Source organism: Podarcis pityusensis (genome assembly GCF_964106645.2).
Source record: "Podarcis pityusensis genome assembly, chromosome: Z".
NCBI lineage: Eukaryota > Metazoa > Chordata > Lepidosauria > Squamata > Lacertidae > Podarcis > Podarcis pityusensis.
Window position 1 is genome coordinate 39,065,408 of NC_138044.1, and position 13,038 is coordinate 39,078,445.

Here is a 13,038-nt window from a genome sequence, read left to right on the forward strand (position 1 = left end):
TGTCATATGAGGAAAGGCTGAAGTGTTCATTGCTTTTTAGCTTGGAACAAAGGTGGTATATAACAAGATGCAGGTTGAGAACAAGGGGTTAAGGCAAAAGAGGCCCCTCATTTCAGGACTTTAGAACCTGGATGTGGGCGATCCAGTGAAACACAAGGAAGTACACCTCCATAGAATATGTAATTAATCTGTGGAGTGCAATGCCACAAGATGTGGTGATGGCCACCCACCCAAATGACTTTAAAAAAGGATTAGAAAAATTCAGGGATTAAAATGAGCAGTCTGTTAACAGCTATCACCCATAGTGACTGTAGAGAACCTACAGGTTCAAAGGCAGTATCTGACTCAGTATCAATTGCTGGAAAGCAAGACTATGTGAGGCACAATTGCCTTCATGTTCTGGTCATAGGCTTCCAGGAGGCATCTACAGGATGCTGGACACTATGGACCTTTACTGAATCATACCAGGGATCACAGGGATGCGGGTGGCGCTGTGGTCTAAACCACAGAGCCCAGGTCCTGCTTACAGAGCTTCTATTGGCATCTGGTTGGCCACTGTGAAAGACAGATGCTGGACTAGATGGGCCATTGGCCCTATCCAGCAGGTTCTTCTCATGTTCTACAATTCTTCTCATGTTCTAAAGCATTTGCACCCACCATTTGCTGGAATGGGACAGCTGCTGTTCTCGGGTCCTGTTTGCAGACAGGATTCTGGACCCTTGGAGGCCTGCAAACAGGACCTGAGAGTTGCAGCAGTCCCATTCCAATAACTGAGTATAAATAAATAAATTTAAAACCATAAAAACTAGAAGCAAAACAATACATAGAAACAAAACTCACTGCATGATGAATGGATCCTATCTGAAGAGACAAGTGGAGAGAACAGTCTTCCCTTCCCAAGTGCTGGCTTCCCAGTAGGGATCCTCCACCCCACACACCTGTAATGAATTACTATCAAATTCACAGTTCCCCCAATGGATCCTGGGAACTGTAGTTTTTAAGGGGGCTGGGAATTGTAGGGGTAAACTAAAGTTCCAAGGATTCTCCTAGGGGGAAGCCCTGTGCTTTAAATGCAAGAGGCGCAGAACTGTGCTGTGCAGAAGGCATCTCTCCAGCAGCCCATGCTATGCAATCAAAGCAAATTCAATACACATGAGACTTCCCCCATTGAATCCTAGGGACTGTAGTTTGTTAAGGATTCTAGGAACTGTGAAGGATGAATTGTCATGCCTCTTTGAGGGAAGCCAGGATTGCTTAAAGGGGTACAACACTTCTTTAAATGTGTAGTATGGGTGCGACCCCTGTGTGTCTTTAAATAAACTTTAAACATGTGGTATGAACACAGCCAAAGATACATAGTTGCATCTTTTGCTGCATCTTTAACCAAAGCATCTAGTTTGGTCCTCCAGGAGCAACCCCTTATGCCACAGGACAAAGTGGATTATTATTGTTATTATTATTTGGGGGGATTTGGAACTTTCAAAAGGAGATGGTGTGTGTCTAAATATAAATTAGACAACCTTACTAAGTCTTTGTGTGATGCTGTGGGTTAAATCACAGAGCCTAGGACTTGCTGATCAGAAAGTTGGCGGTTCGAATCCCCGCAACAGGGTGAGCTCCCATTGCTCGGTCCCTGCTCCTGCCAACCTAGCAGTTCGAAAGCACATCAAAGTGCAAGTAGATAAATAGGTACCGCTCCAGCGGGAAGGTAAACAGCATTTCTGTGCGCTGCTCTGGTTTGCTAGAAGCAGCTTAGTCATGACCCGGAAGCTGTACACCGGCTTCCTCGGCCAATAAAGCGAGATGAGCACCGCAACCCCAGAGTCATCCGCAACTTGACCTAATGGTCAGGGGTCCCTTTACCTTTACGAGGGATCACAATATTTCAGACAAATCCCCAGGTAGTGCCAGGCGCACCTTATCATCATCATCATCATCATCATCATCATCATCATCATCCTGTCTTTTTCCCTGATAAGGTCTCAAGGGTAAAGGAGCAGTAATCAATGAACGAGTAATCAAGAAATAGAGTGTCACATTCTCCCATACCTAGTCAACAGAGCAAGACCTCCTGTCCAATACATTTCAGCATCAGCCTGTTTCCTCAGCTCATGCTCAGGGATTAAGAACCAATGGCTCTTGAGAGGTTGTTGGCCTTCAGCACCCTTCAACCTCACCCAGCATGGCCAATGGCTAGGGGCAATGGATGTTGCAGTTCCACAGCATGCCCACCCTTGATTTAGCTCCTGCTTAAGCTCTGGGCCCAGACCCAACCCAACTCTTCAACCCTCAGTGGACTCTTTATCTGAAAACGTTCCCTTTGGAATCCAGACACCCAAGGTCTTAGCCTGACTATGACCCCAAGTTATAAGGTACATGTCCTTATTTTAGCTGTCAGAGAAGTTCCAAGTTATGCTGCCACAGTCAATTTCATCTCTTCCACCAAACCCCTCTCTTGATTGCACTAGATTTCCCTTTACATATTATTTAGAATTCCAGATGCATCTTCCTCCAAGAGACATAGCAATAAAGCACCCAATTCTTTTAATTGTACATTGCAGCATTCAGATATTTAATGATTTCCTTTTTTTACACCTTGTAACAACACTTGCCTTTCATTACTTGAAAGAAAGGATTTCTTTTTAGATAACAGAAGAGGGGGTGCATGCACCCCCATCTTTTCCTCTCTGCCAGCAATTGATCTTTTTTAAACACACACACACACACACACACACACACACACACACACCTATCCCTTGAATCACAGTTTGAAGACAGCAGAAGGGCCATAGCATCCAACTCTCTGGAGATGGAGATAGCAGATGAAAATAGACAGTTGCCAAAAGCATTAAGAATGTATCCTTGAGTGTTTGCAGTGAGACTTTGTTGCACAGACTCCTAGATCTAGGATGCAGGAAGAACTGGAGAGATGGTGGGGGGAGGTTTTCTGCTAGTCCCTCACTGCAGCTGTAGTCCAATAACACATGGATGACACCCCTGCATTAAACCATAGTTTATTGTAATGTTCACAATAAATGGGCATCATAGTAAACTATGGTTTAATGCAGGGGTATCCTCCAGATGTTGTTGGACTTCAACACTCATCATACCTAAGCATTAGTTATACTGGCTGGGGCTGATGGGAGTTGGAGTCTAACAACATATGAAGAACACCATTTTGCCTATCCCTGGTATAATGCAATATTAATGAGATATGAGCTCATATACCCATCTTCTCTTCTCGTGCAACTGTGCATTGGCTGCAAGCATTTCCTTTTAGCTTTGATTAACCACAGTTTAATGTTGTGTCCAAGCCCTAAATTGTGGTTAATCTGAACTATGGTTTGCCAAAACAATCCAGCTGCCATGTCTCTCAAGTGTCTTGTTTCAAACAAGCCATAATTGTGGCTTTCCACAGATTGTTATGTTTGGAAAGCATGATAAGCTGCAGTTAATGCGGGGTAGCTCTCTGAGGAGAATAGCCTCCCAACAATTCTGAGCACTTTTTACAAATTACAGTTCCTGGGATTCTTTGTGGAAAGCCAAAGGTAGTTTGATACTGCCTTAAATGTATAGTGCAGATGGGGCCTAAGAGGGCTGGTTCAATCCTTTCTGCTTGTACTGCCAACTAATGAACTACAATCTCTGGCTTTGTGCTATGTTTAAATCAGTGCTCTTGTTATGCTTTGCTCCAACAAACCATAGTCAGAAAGCCAAGAACAAACCATGCATATTGTTGAGAGCAAAATAAACCATGGTCTCTAGTTCAGACCTAATGCTATGCCAGGGAACATGGTTTGTTTCCTCTCCACATGATCAGGAAGGAGTGAAACAAGCCAGAAAGGCAATCCATTAACTATGGTTTGCCATGGCATGTTAATGAGGTCACTTGATTATCAAAAGGCTCCCTCTAAAACAAAATTACAGTGTACCATACCAGGCCTGCTACTGGAATGTTAAGCGTACTTACATATACAAAGATTCTTTTGAGATTTATCAGCATATAAGTAATCACATCAAAAGGGGAGGAGAAATGTACCTGCTGGATCTTCCCTCCATCCTGAACAGGGCTTACACATCTACAGGAACATAGGAAGCTGCCTTGTACCAAGTGGTATGGTCCATCTACAACTCCGCTCATCCTTGATTACTGGCCATGAGAGATGGCACTGATTTGAGCCCAGCATTGTCTTGAGGTGAGCACCATTTCTACCTATGTTGTCTGTTCTGACTGGCAGCTGCTTTCCAGAGTTTCAGTTAGGAGTCTTTTTGTCTTTACTGGGGATGCCAAATTTGAGCCTGGGACCTTCTTCAAGGAAGGTATGTAGAATCATAGACTCATGGAATCATAGAGTTGGAGAGCCATTTAGCCCAACTCCCTGAAGTTCAGGAACATTTTTGCCCAATGTAGGTTTCAAACCCAAGACCCTGAGATTAGGAATCTCATACTTACTGACTGAGCTGCTCTGCTATTGAGCTAGGACCTTCTCCCTTACATCCATAGCTTCTCTCCATGAAACTTTTGCAGAGCTTTTAATTGCACACACAATGCCTACATGCATCTAGGTTTTGTGCGCATAGATTACATTTATGTGTTAGGCTGAAGATGGAGCAGCTCCAGTAGCTGCAATCCTTCTCCACATACATAAACATGCTGAGTGAATAAAGGGTGATTGTGCTCCTTCTTTTTTTAAAAAAATACTAATAATACTAATACTAATACTAATAATAATAATAATAATAATAATAATAATAATGAAATAGTTCAGCCTTTGTAACAAAAACCAGGAAACTTACTCTAAAAAATTCTTTGGTTGAACCTGAATCCAGAGTTCCATAGGCTATTTCGGTCTGCTTAGCCAAGTCTTCAGCACTTTCTATGGGAGACACCATCCTTTCCACCGTAAGGAAGGCAGCAAGGTTGGCAGTGTAGGAAGAGATAATGATGAGGGTGAAGAACCACCAGACTCCGCCAACAATTCGCCCTGAGAGAGATCTAAGAAAGAGGAGATGAGGTTATATCAGTTATAAAAACAAGTCATTGATCTTCTTTGAGAAGAGAAGATGTGTGTGAGAGAGAGAGAGAGAAAGAGAGGGAGAGAGAAAGAGAGGGAGAGAGAGAGCTAGACACCCATATTGGCATTAAAAGAGGCCCCAACATCATCAATAATCATGGCATGAAAACCACCAGTGCCAAAACACCTATTATGCTGCACCTACTGGGCTGACAATCCATTCACAGAGTGGGTAGAGGCAAGAGAGAAATAGATCTCACCATGGCTACTATCCTCTTCTGAGCAGAGCTCTGGCTGTCTTTAATCAGTGCAAGGGTGGAACACCTGAGCATCTTTCCACATTGTATCTCTAGCCAAATTAACAACTCATGTGCTGTGTCTGCTAATGCAACTCACCGGGCCCTTGACTGAAGTGCTCTACTCCAGCAAGTCTATAGGCCAATCTAGGCACCCAATCATGAGAGAGTTGGTTAGGGTTAGAGAGGTGAGAACTGATTCCAAAATATGCCCCCCATGCTATGGTGGACCACCCCATCCACCCTCTGTTTGCTCTTGTTTCCATTGTGTTATGTACTGAGTTGAATAGGATCCAAACTGTAGCAGTCTGATTGGTCCTAGAACAATAGGATCCAAAAGGCAGCAGTCTGATTGGTCCTAGAACAATAGGATTCAGAATGCAGCAGTCTGATTGGTCCTAGAACAATGCAGCAGTATGATTGGTTGGCAGGAACCACCCAATCCTGCTCCAGATAGAAGTGAATCCACAACCTGATTGGCTTACAGTAGAATTCCAGAATTAGCCAATCATGTGCAGCCCATTGTGTAAATAATGTATATAAAGCAGATACTGTGAGGGGACTTTCATTCATTCCTCCTCACCACTATGAGCTGAATAAAGAGCATGAAATCACTTTGCGACTCTGAGTATATTTCACTGGCGACGAAGGTGGGATCCCGCTGAGCTGACTGCCACACACAGCACCGCAGCACCGCCAACTGCCGCACCGCTGCCTCGCACCGTGTATCCAGGCTTCAGCTCCGGGGCACAAGGAACTCAGAATGGCAGCCAACAGCAGCTTCTCGCCATTCAACCCAGCATCTGGAGACTGGGAAGCGTACGCCTCCCGTTTCACCTTCCTCCTAGAAGCCAAAGGGGTCATCGACGAAGAAGACGCCAAGAAGAGGGCGATATTCTTCAGCGTCTGCGGAGAGGAGACGTTTGAAATCGCCCGGGCTCTCCTTGCGCCTGAAGACGTCGCTACTGTTCCATACAAAACAATAATGGAACAGCTGAAGGGGCACTTTTCGCCGCAGCCCTCAGTGGTGGCTCGTCGAAATGCCTTCTACGCAAAGCGGCAAGCCCCTGGGGAAACCATAACTGGGTTTGTGACCTCTCTCCGCCAAGCCGCCCGGTTCTGCAACTTCTCAGAGCTGGAGAACATGCTTCGTGACCGCCTCGTCGGTGGCCTGAAGGATGAGAAGCTGCAACGACGCCTCTACGCTAAGAAGGACCTAACGTTCCAGGTCGCTCTGGAGGAGGCCCTGGCAACAGAAGCTGCCGAGAGGTCGACCCAAGAGGCACGGCCGAGCCTGCCATCCCAACCGAGGGTCCACCATGAAGACCTCACCGACGACTCAGGATCCGACAGGGAGGAGGTGCACCGAGTACAGCAGCGCACTCAAGCAGCGCACAGACCACAGCTGCCTCGACGAGAAGGAGGGAACTGCGCAAGCTGCGGGGAGAGTCACGAGAGGAGGACCTGCCGTTTCCGCAACGCAGAGTGCAGGCAGTGCAGAAAATCGGGACACATCGCCCGGGTGTGTCGGGCTCGGCCCACCCGACACCAGGCATCAGATGACCAATCCAAGAGCCCCAGGTCCCGGGGCCCAACGCACCAAGGCAACTCGACGGAGCTCACGGACTTCCAGGTATACCAGTTGCCCCACCCCAACGTAGAGAAAATTTATGTAGAGGTACAGATAGAGGGGGCCCCATGCCGCATGGAGCTTGACACGGGTTCAACTCTATCCATAATCTCGGCAAGGACCTTAAGGAAACTGTGTCCCACTGGGGGTCCCAAACTCAGGCCGGCCCCATTCACCCTCCGGGACTTCCAGAAACGTAAGGTCCCCACAATGGGGGTGGGGACCTTCAGGGTGCAATACCGAGGGCGGACGCGGCAACTGGACTTGCTTGTGGTCAAGGGCCCCTACATTAGCTTACTGGGATTGGCATGGTTTGGACCACTGGGGCTAGCTGTCACCGGGGTGAACCACACTAGCTTACAAGTGGACGTGGACGCCATATGCAAGGAATTTCCAGGGGTTTTCGATGGGAAATTGGGACAGTATACGGGCCCCCCCATTGCGCTACAGCTTGACCCCGCAGTACGACCGGTCAGGCTCAAGGCCCGCCGGGTCCCGTTCGCCTTGAAACCCCGTATAGACGAGGAATTGGACCGACTCGTAGAGCAAGGAGTGCTGGAGCCGGTGCCTAATGCTCCCTGGGAAACCCCAATCGTCACACCCGTGAAGCCTAATGGTTCGGTCCGCATCTGCGCAGACTACAAATGTACCATAAACAAGGCCCTCACGGCCCACGCATACCCAGTGCCAGTGGTCAGCCATGTCCTTGCCACCCTGGCTGGGTCGAAAATTTTTGGCAAGCTGGACTTGGCCCAAGCATATCAACAGCTGCCAGTAGATGAGGCCACAGCAGAGGCACAGACGATTGTGACGCACAGAGGAGCGTTCAGGGTAAAGCGGCTGCAATTCGGTGTCAGCGTGGCACCAGGCATATTCCAGAATATAATGGACTCTCTCCTTAAAGGGATTCCTGGCGTCACCCCCTTCTTCGATGATGTGTTGATTGCCGGCCCCACACCAGAGGAGTTTGAGGACCGCCTCCGCACCGTTCTGCACCGTTTCCAGACGGCGGGTCTCAAGGTGAAGCGGGAAAAATGTCTACTAGGAGTGCCTCAGGTGGACTTTCTGGGATTTATGGTGGACGCAGAAGGGGTCCACCCGACTGGGGACAAGGTACGGGCCATTTGTGATGCCCCAGCGCCCAAGAGCAAGACTGAACTTCAGGCCTTCTTGGGACTATTGAACTTTTACCATTCCTTCCTTCCCCACAAGGCGGCGGTAGCGGAGCCCCTACACAGACTCCTGGACAAGCGGGCCCCTTGGGTGTGGGGCCAGCGCCAGGAGGCCGCATTCCAGGCAGTCAAGGACTTGCTTGTCTCAAACTCGGTCTTGGCACACTTCGACGAGAGGCTGCCGGTGGTGCTAGCATGCGACGCCTCACCCTATGGCATTGGAGCTGTCCTGGGGCACCAACTCCCGGATGGAAGAGAGGTACCGGTGGCGTACTTTTCCCAGACACTCAACACAACCGAGCGGAACTACTCGCAAATCGACAAGGAGGGTCTGGCAATCGTAAAGGGAGTAAAAAAATTCCATGATTTCTTGTACGGGCGGCCCTTCACCGTGGTGACTGACCACAAGCCGTTGCTTGGCTTGTTTGCCCCCGAAAAGCAGACCCCCCAAGTGCTGTCTCCTCGCGTCCTCAGGTGGTCAATTTTCCTTGCCAGCTACCAGTATGCACTGATTCACCGACCTGGGAAGGCGATGGGCCATGCGGACGCCCTCAGCAGGCTACCACTACCGGAAACAGGCCCTGACCCAGCACCTGCACAAGAGGTTATGAGCCTGGAGCTGCTTCCCGACCGCCCCATTCAGGCACAAGAAGTTGCACACCATTCCAAGAAAGATAGGGTCATCTCCCGGGTCCTGGACTGGGTGTGGAGGGGATGGCCCAGCAGCAGCCCCGGGCCAGAATTCGCCGGCTACACAACCCGCAAACATGAACTGTCGGCCCACAAGGGGTGCCTGTTATGGGGAAGCAGAGTCGTTGTTCCCCAGCCCCTCTGCAAAAGGGTCCTCACAGCCCTACACGAGACACATCCAGGGGTAGTAAGAATGAAGGCCCTTGCCAGGAGTTATGTGTGGTGGCCGGGGATCGATGGAGAGATAGAGGCCTGGGTCAAACACTGCCAGGCCTGCCAAGAATCCCGCCCAGATCCCCCAAGGGCCCCAGTTCCAGTCCTGGGAGTCCGCCCGAGCACCATGGTCACGCCTGCATGTGGATTTCGCTGGCCCCTTTCAGGGGAAAACATTCTTCATAGTGGTGGACTCCTACACCAAATGGCTGGAAGTCGCACTGGTACCGTCCACTTCCACGTCCGCAGCCATCCGGGTACTACGCAGGCTGTTTGCAACCCACGGGCTCCCTGACACTCTCGTCTCAGACAACGGGACTGCATTTACGTCAGGAGAATTCCAAACCTTCACAGCGCAGAACGCCATCCGCCACATCCGTTCGGCGCCGTTCCACCCTGCCACCAATGGCCAAGCAGAACGCATGGTGCGGACCACCAAGGACACCCTTCGCCGCATGACGCAAGGGGACTGGGAGTACCGCCTTGCCACATTCCTTCTAGCACAGCACAGCACCCCCAGCTCAACGACTGGCCGGAGCCCCGCTGAACTACTAATGGGTCGGCGCCTTGCAATCAGATTGGACCGCCTTCACCCCGATAGAGCTCAGGATGAGGTAGTGGTGGGGGAAGGCAGGAACCCCCGGACCTTCGAGGCCCAGGACCCAGTGTACGCAAAGAATTTTGGGGCAGGCCCAGCATGGGTACCCGCCACAATCACCAGGGTCACTGGCCCCGTGTCGTACGAGGTGCTAACGGATGGGGGGCAATGCTGGCGCCGCCACTGCGACCAGATACGGCGACGATTCCCGGGAGAAAACCAGGAGGAGGACAGGTCAGAGGAGTCCCAAGGGAACAGCGGGGCAGTGAGGCCCATAGAGCAGGAGGGGCCAGCAGGAGAGGCAGAATCAGTAAATACAGAGAGGACCCGTGAGGCCGAAAGGACACCGGAACCAGAACCACGACTGAGCGAGCCGGTTGCACCAGACCAAACAGCCGCATCACAGCCAGCATCCTTGGAACACGAGCCAGAACCCGGAGCCCGGACCAGGGAACACCCCAGGCCACAACGCACACGTAGGCCGCCGGCATACCTTGAGGACTATGAATGCGACCTCCCGGGCAGGACTGGAACTTAGAGGGGAGGGGTGTTATGTACTGAGTTGAATAGGATCCAAACTGTAGCAGTCTGATTGGTCCTAGAACAATAGGATCCAAAAGGCAGCAGTCTGATTGGTCCTAGAACAATAGGATTCAGAATGCAGCAGTCTGATTGGTCCTAGAACAATGCAGCAGTATGATTGGTTGGCAGGAACCACCCAATCCTGCTCCAGATAGAAGTGAATCCACAACCTGATTGGCTTACAGTAGAATTCCAGAATTAGCCAATCATGTGCAGCCCATTGTGTAAATAATGTATATAAAGCAGATACTGTGAGGGGACTTTCATTCATTCCTCCTCACCACTATGAGCTGAATAAAGAGCATGAAATCACTTTGCGACTCTGAGTATATTTCACATTCATTGTAACTATAGAACATGTGTGTGTTGTTAGCATGCATTGAACTCTAAAGAAAGTATGGCTTGTGTTTGTTTGTGCATGTGTGTGTGTGTGTGTGTGTAAATACCTCTTCCACTCCACCTCTCTCTCTCTCTCTCGTTATTCATACGCTACACTGAGCACATGTACAAGTTGCCTCTACATCTGTACACACGTTTGTGTGAACAAGTGTACTAGATTTGCACAACTCAGCTATTGCATACACACAGGTATGCAGACTGCACATTTGTTGAAAGTCACATATGAAACACTCAGGGTGCACACCTCAACTATTTGCCTTACACTTGTTGAATGTAAATGGCCATTCTCTCTCTCTCTCCCCCCCCACCCCCACAATATCCCCAATACACACAACATTCACACAGTGGCATAGCGTGGGGGGTGCAGGGGGGGCCGGCCGCACCGGGCGCAACATTGGGGGGGGGCGCGCTCGCACTCGCAGCTCTCTGCCCTTACTAAAATCCAGGGGTTAGGGGGCGCAAATTACTTGCCTTGCCCCGGGTGCTGACAACCCATGTTACGCCACTGCATTCACATACATCAGAGTCAAAATGAACTTGCTGCCAACAGTCCTTCCCTGAGAATGTCAACGGAAAGGAGGACTCATATCCTCCTCCTCCTCTTTAACTCTCAGCTCCCTTCCTACCCACAGAGTTCTTTCTTCCTTGACTTCCCTCAGCCTCCCTACTTTTGCCACCTCTGACATCAACGCTTTTTCTAATTCTGGGGCTTTACTTGCTAGCTAGGTTGATCAGGCTGTCTGGACAATGCCTACGTATACCGTATATATAAAAAAACTGCATGTGTGTAGGCTCTGCCTGCATGATCTGTTACTTGCATATTTTTAGTGTATGGATTGCTTGTTCCACTTGTGCATGTGTAGGTTTTATAAAGACTATGAGGGGGCAGGCCCAGTGGGAAATGGGCGGCCTCCTTCCCTCCATGCATTGTATGTATGTTGGTGGAAACATAGGAGGCTGCCTTTTGCCAAGTCGGACAATGGCTCAGTCTAGCTTAATATCACCCACACTGACTGTAAGACATGGCGTCTGCCAAGCCCTGCCGACTGGAGAAAACAATAATAGGCTAAATGCATCAATGTTTGACACAGTATGCGGCAGCATCAATTGTTTATGTATGGTATCTGAAAAAGTTGATGGTCATGCTTTAAATAAATTTTTTGGGAGGGGAGGATCAAAAAGGATATAGTAGCCATATCCCAGTACATTTCCAAGCACAATTCAAAGTGTTGGTGCAGACCTTTAAAGCCCTAAACAGCCTTGGCCCAGTATACCTGAAAGGGTGTCTCCACCCATCACTCAGCCCAGACACTGAGGTATTGCTCCAAAGGCCTTCTGCTGCTTCCCTCACTGTGAGACATGAAGCTACAGGGAACCAGGCAGAGGGCCTTCTTGGTAGTGGCACCTGCCCTGTAGAATGCCCTCTCATCAGATGTCAAACAGATAAACAACTATCTGACTTTTAGAAGACACCTGGAGGCAGCCCTGTTCAGGGAGGTTTTTAAAGGTTGATGTTTTATTGTGTTTTAAATATTTTGTTGGGGGCCACTCAGAGTGCCAGGGGCCACCCAGTAAGATGGGCAGATAATAATAATAATAATAATAATAATAATAATAATAATAATATCTGTCAAAATGGGGGAAAAACTGGGGAGGGAACAGTGGTGCAGTATGGGGTGGATGCAGGGAAGCACAGAACCTGGACATTAGTCACAGAAATGGCAATGACATTCATCAAACCACCAGAATCACTGACACTCCTTGCTCTGACAAGTAAATGAGGCTTTCGAGTTTGTCTGTGAGAACAGATTAGCAAAGAGGATGCCAGAGAATGATGAAAAGAACTAAACAGAGGCTAGGCACTTCTTTTCTTTGATGGGGTTCCTCCCTCAGTCCAGCAGTTTAAATTGGCAAGATTAAATGCAATTCTAAATAAAAGCTAAAGGTTGTGTTTCAGCTGGCTGAATATATTTAGTTAAAGCTCAGTGTGTTTTATGGGTTGAACCAATGCTGTAAGAAGTAAGCCCACTGAACCTTCTCCCAAGAAACTGTGCAGAAGATTGTAGCCATGTTGATCTTACTTATATGGGTATTATTGGATCTTGTTGGGTGCTATGTTATAATTCTGGACTTGCATTGATGGGAAGAGGGGTGGGATATAGGGGCTGTTGTGATGAACTCCTACCTCAAAATTGACCACTACTACATCACTGGTGGGGAGGAGGGAACACTGAGCATCCGTGGCAGAGCATCTGCTTTGCATGCAGAAGGTCTCAGGTTCAACCTCCAGCATTTCTGGGAAAGCCACTTCCGACCATAGGGAGGAGGTGGGGTTGCGGGCTTCCCACCCCCGACTCCCGCGCGGAGGCTGGCTCTCAGCCCCACGCATACAGGGGGAATCCTCTGCCGCGTCATCCCCTGGCCAGCCTATCAGCTGGCTCAG

The 13,038-nt window shown here is 49.1% G+C and overlaps 1 protein-coding gene across 1 annotated transcript in view; it reads right to left on the reverse strand.

The window, feature by feature from the left end:
* LOC308468757 (glutamate receptor 3) overlaps positions 1-13,038 on the reverse strand; it is a 209,521-nt gene that overhangs the window by 52,320 nt on the left and 144,163 nt on the right. The window contains exon 12 of the mRNA XM_080991187.1: positions 4,798-4,996. Within this exon, the coding sequence (XP_080847313.1) occupies positions 4,798-4,996 (199 nt within the window). The remainder of the gene's footprint in view (positions 1-4,797; positions 4,997-13,038) is intronic.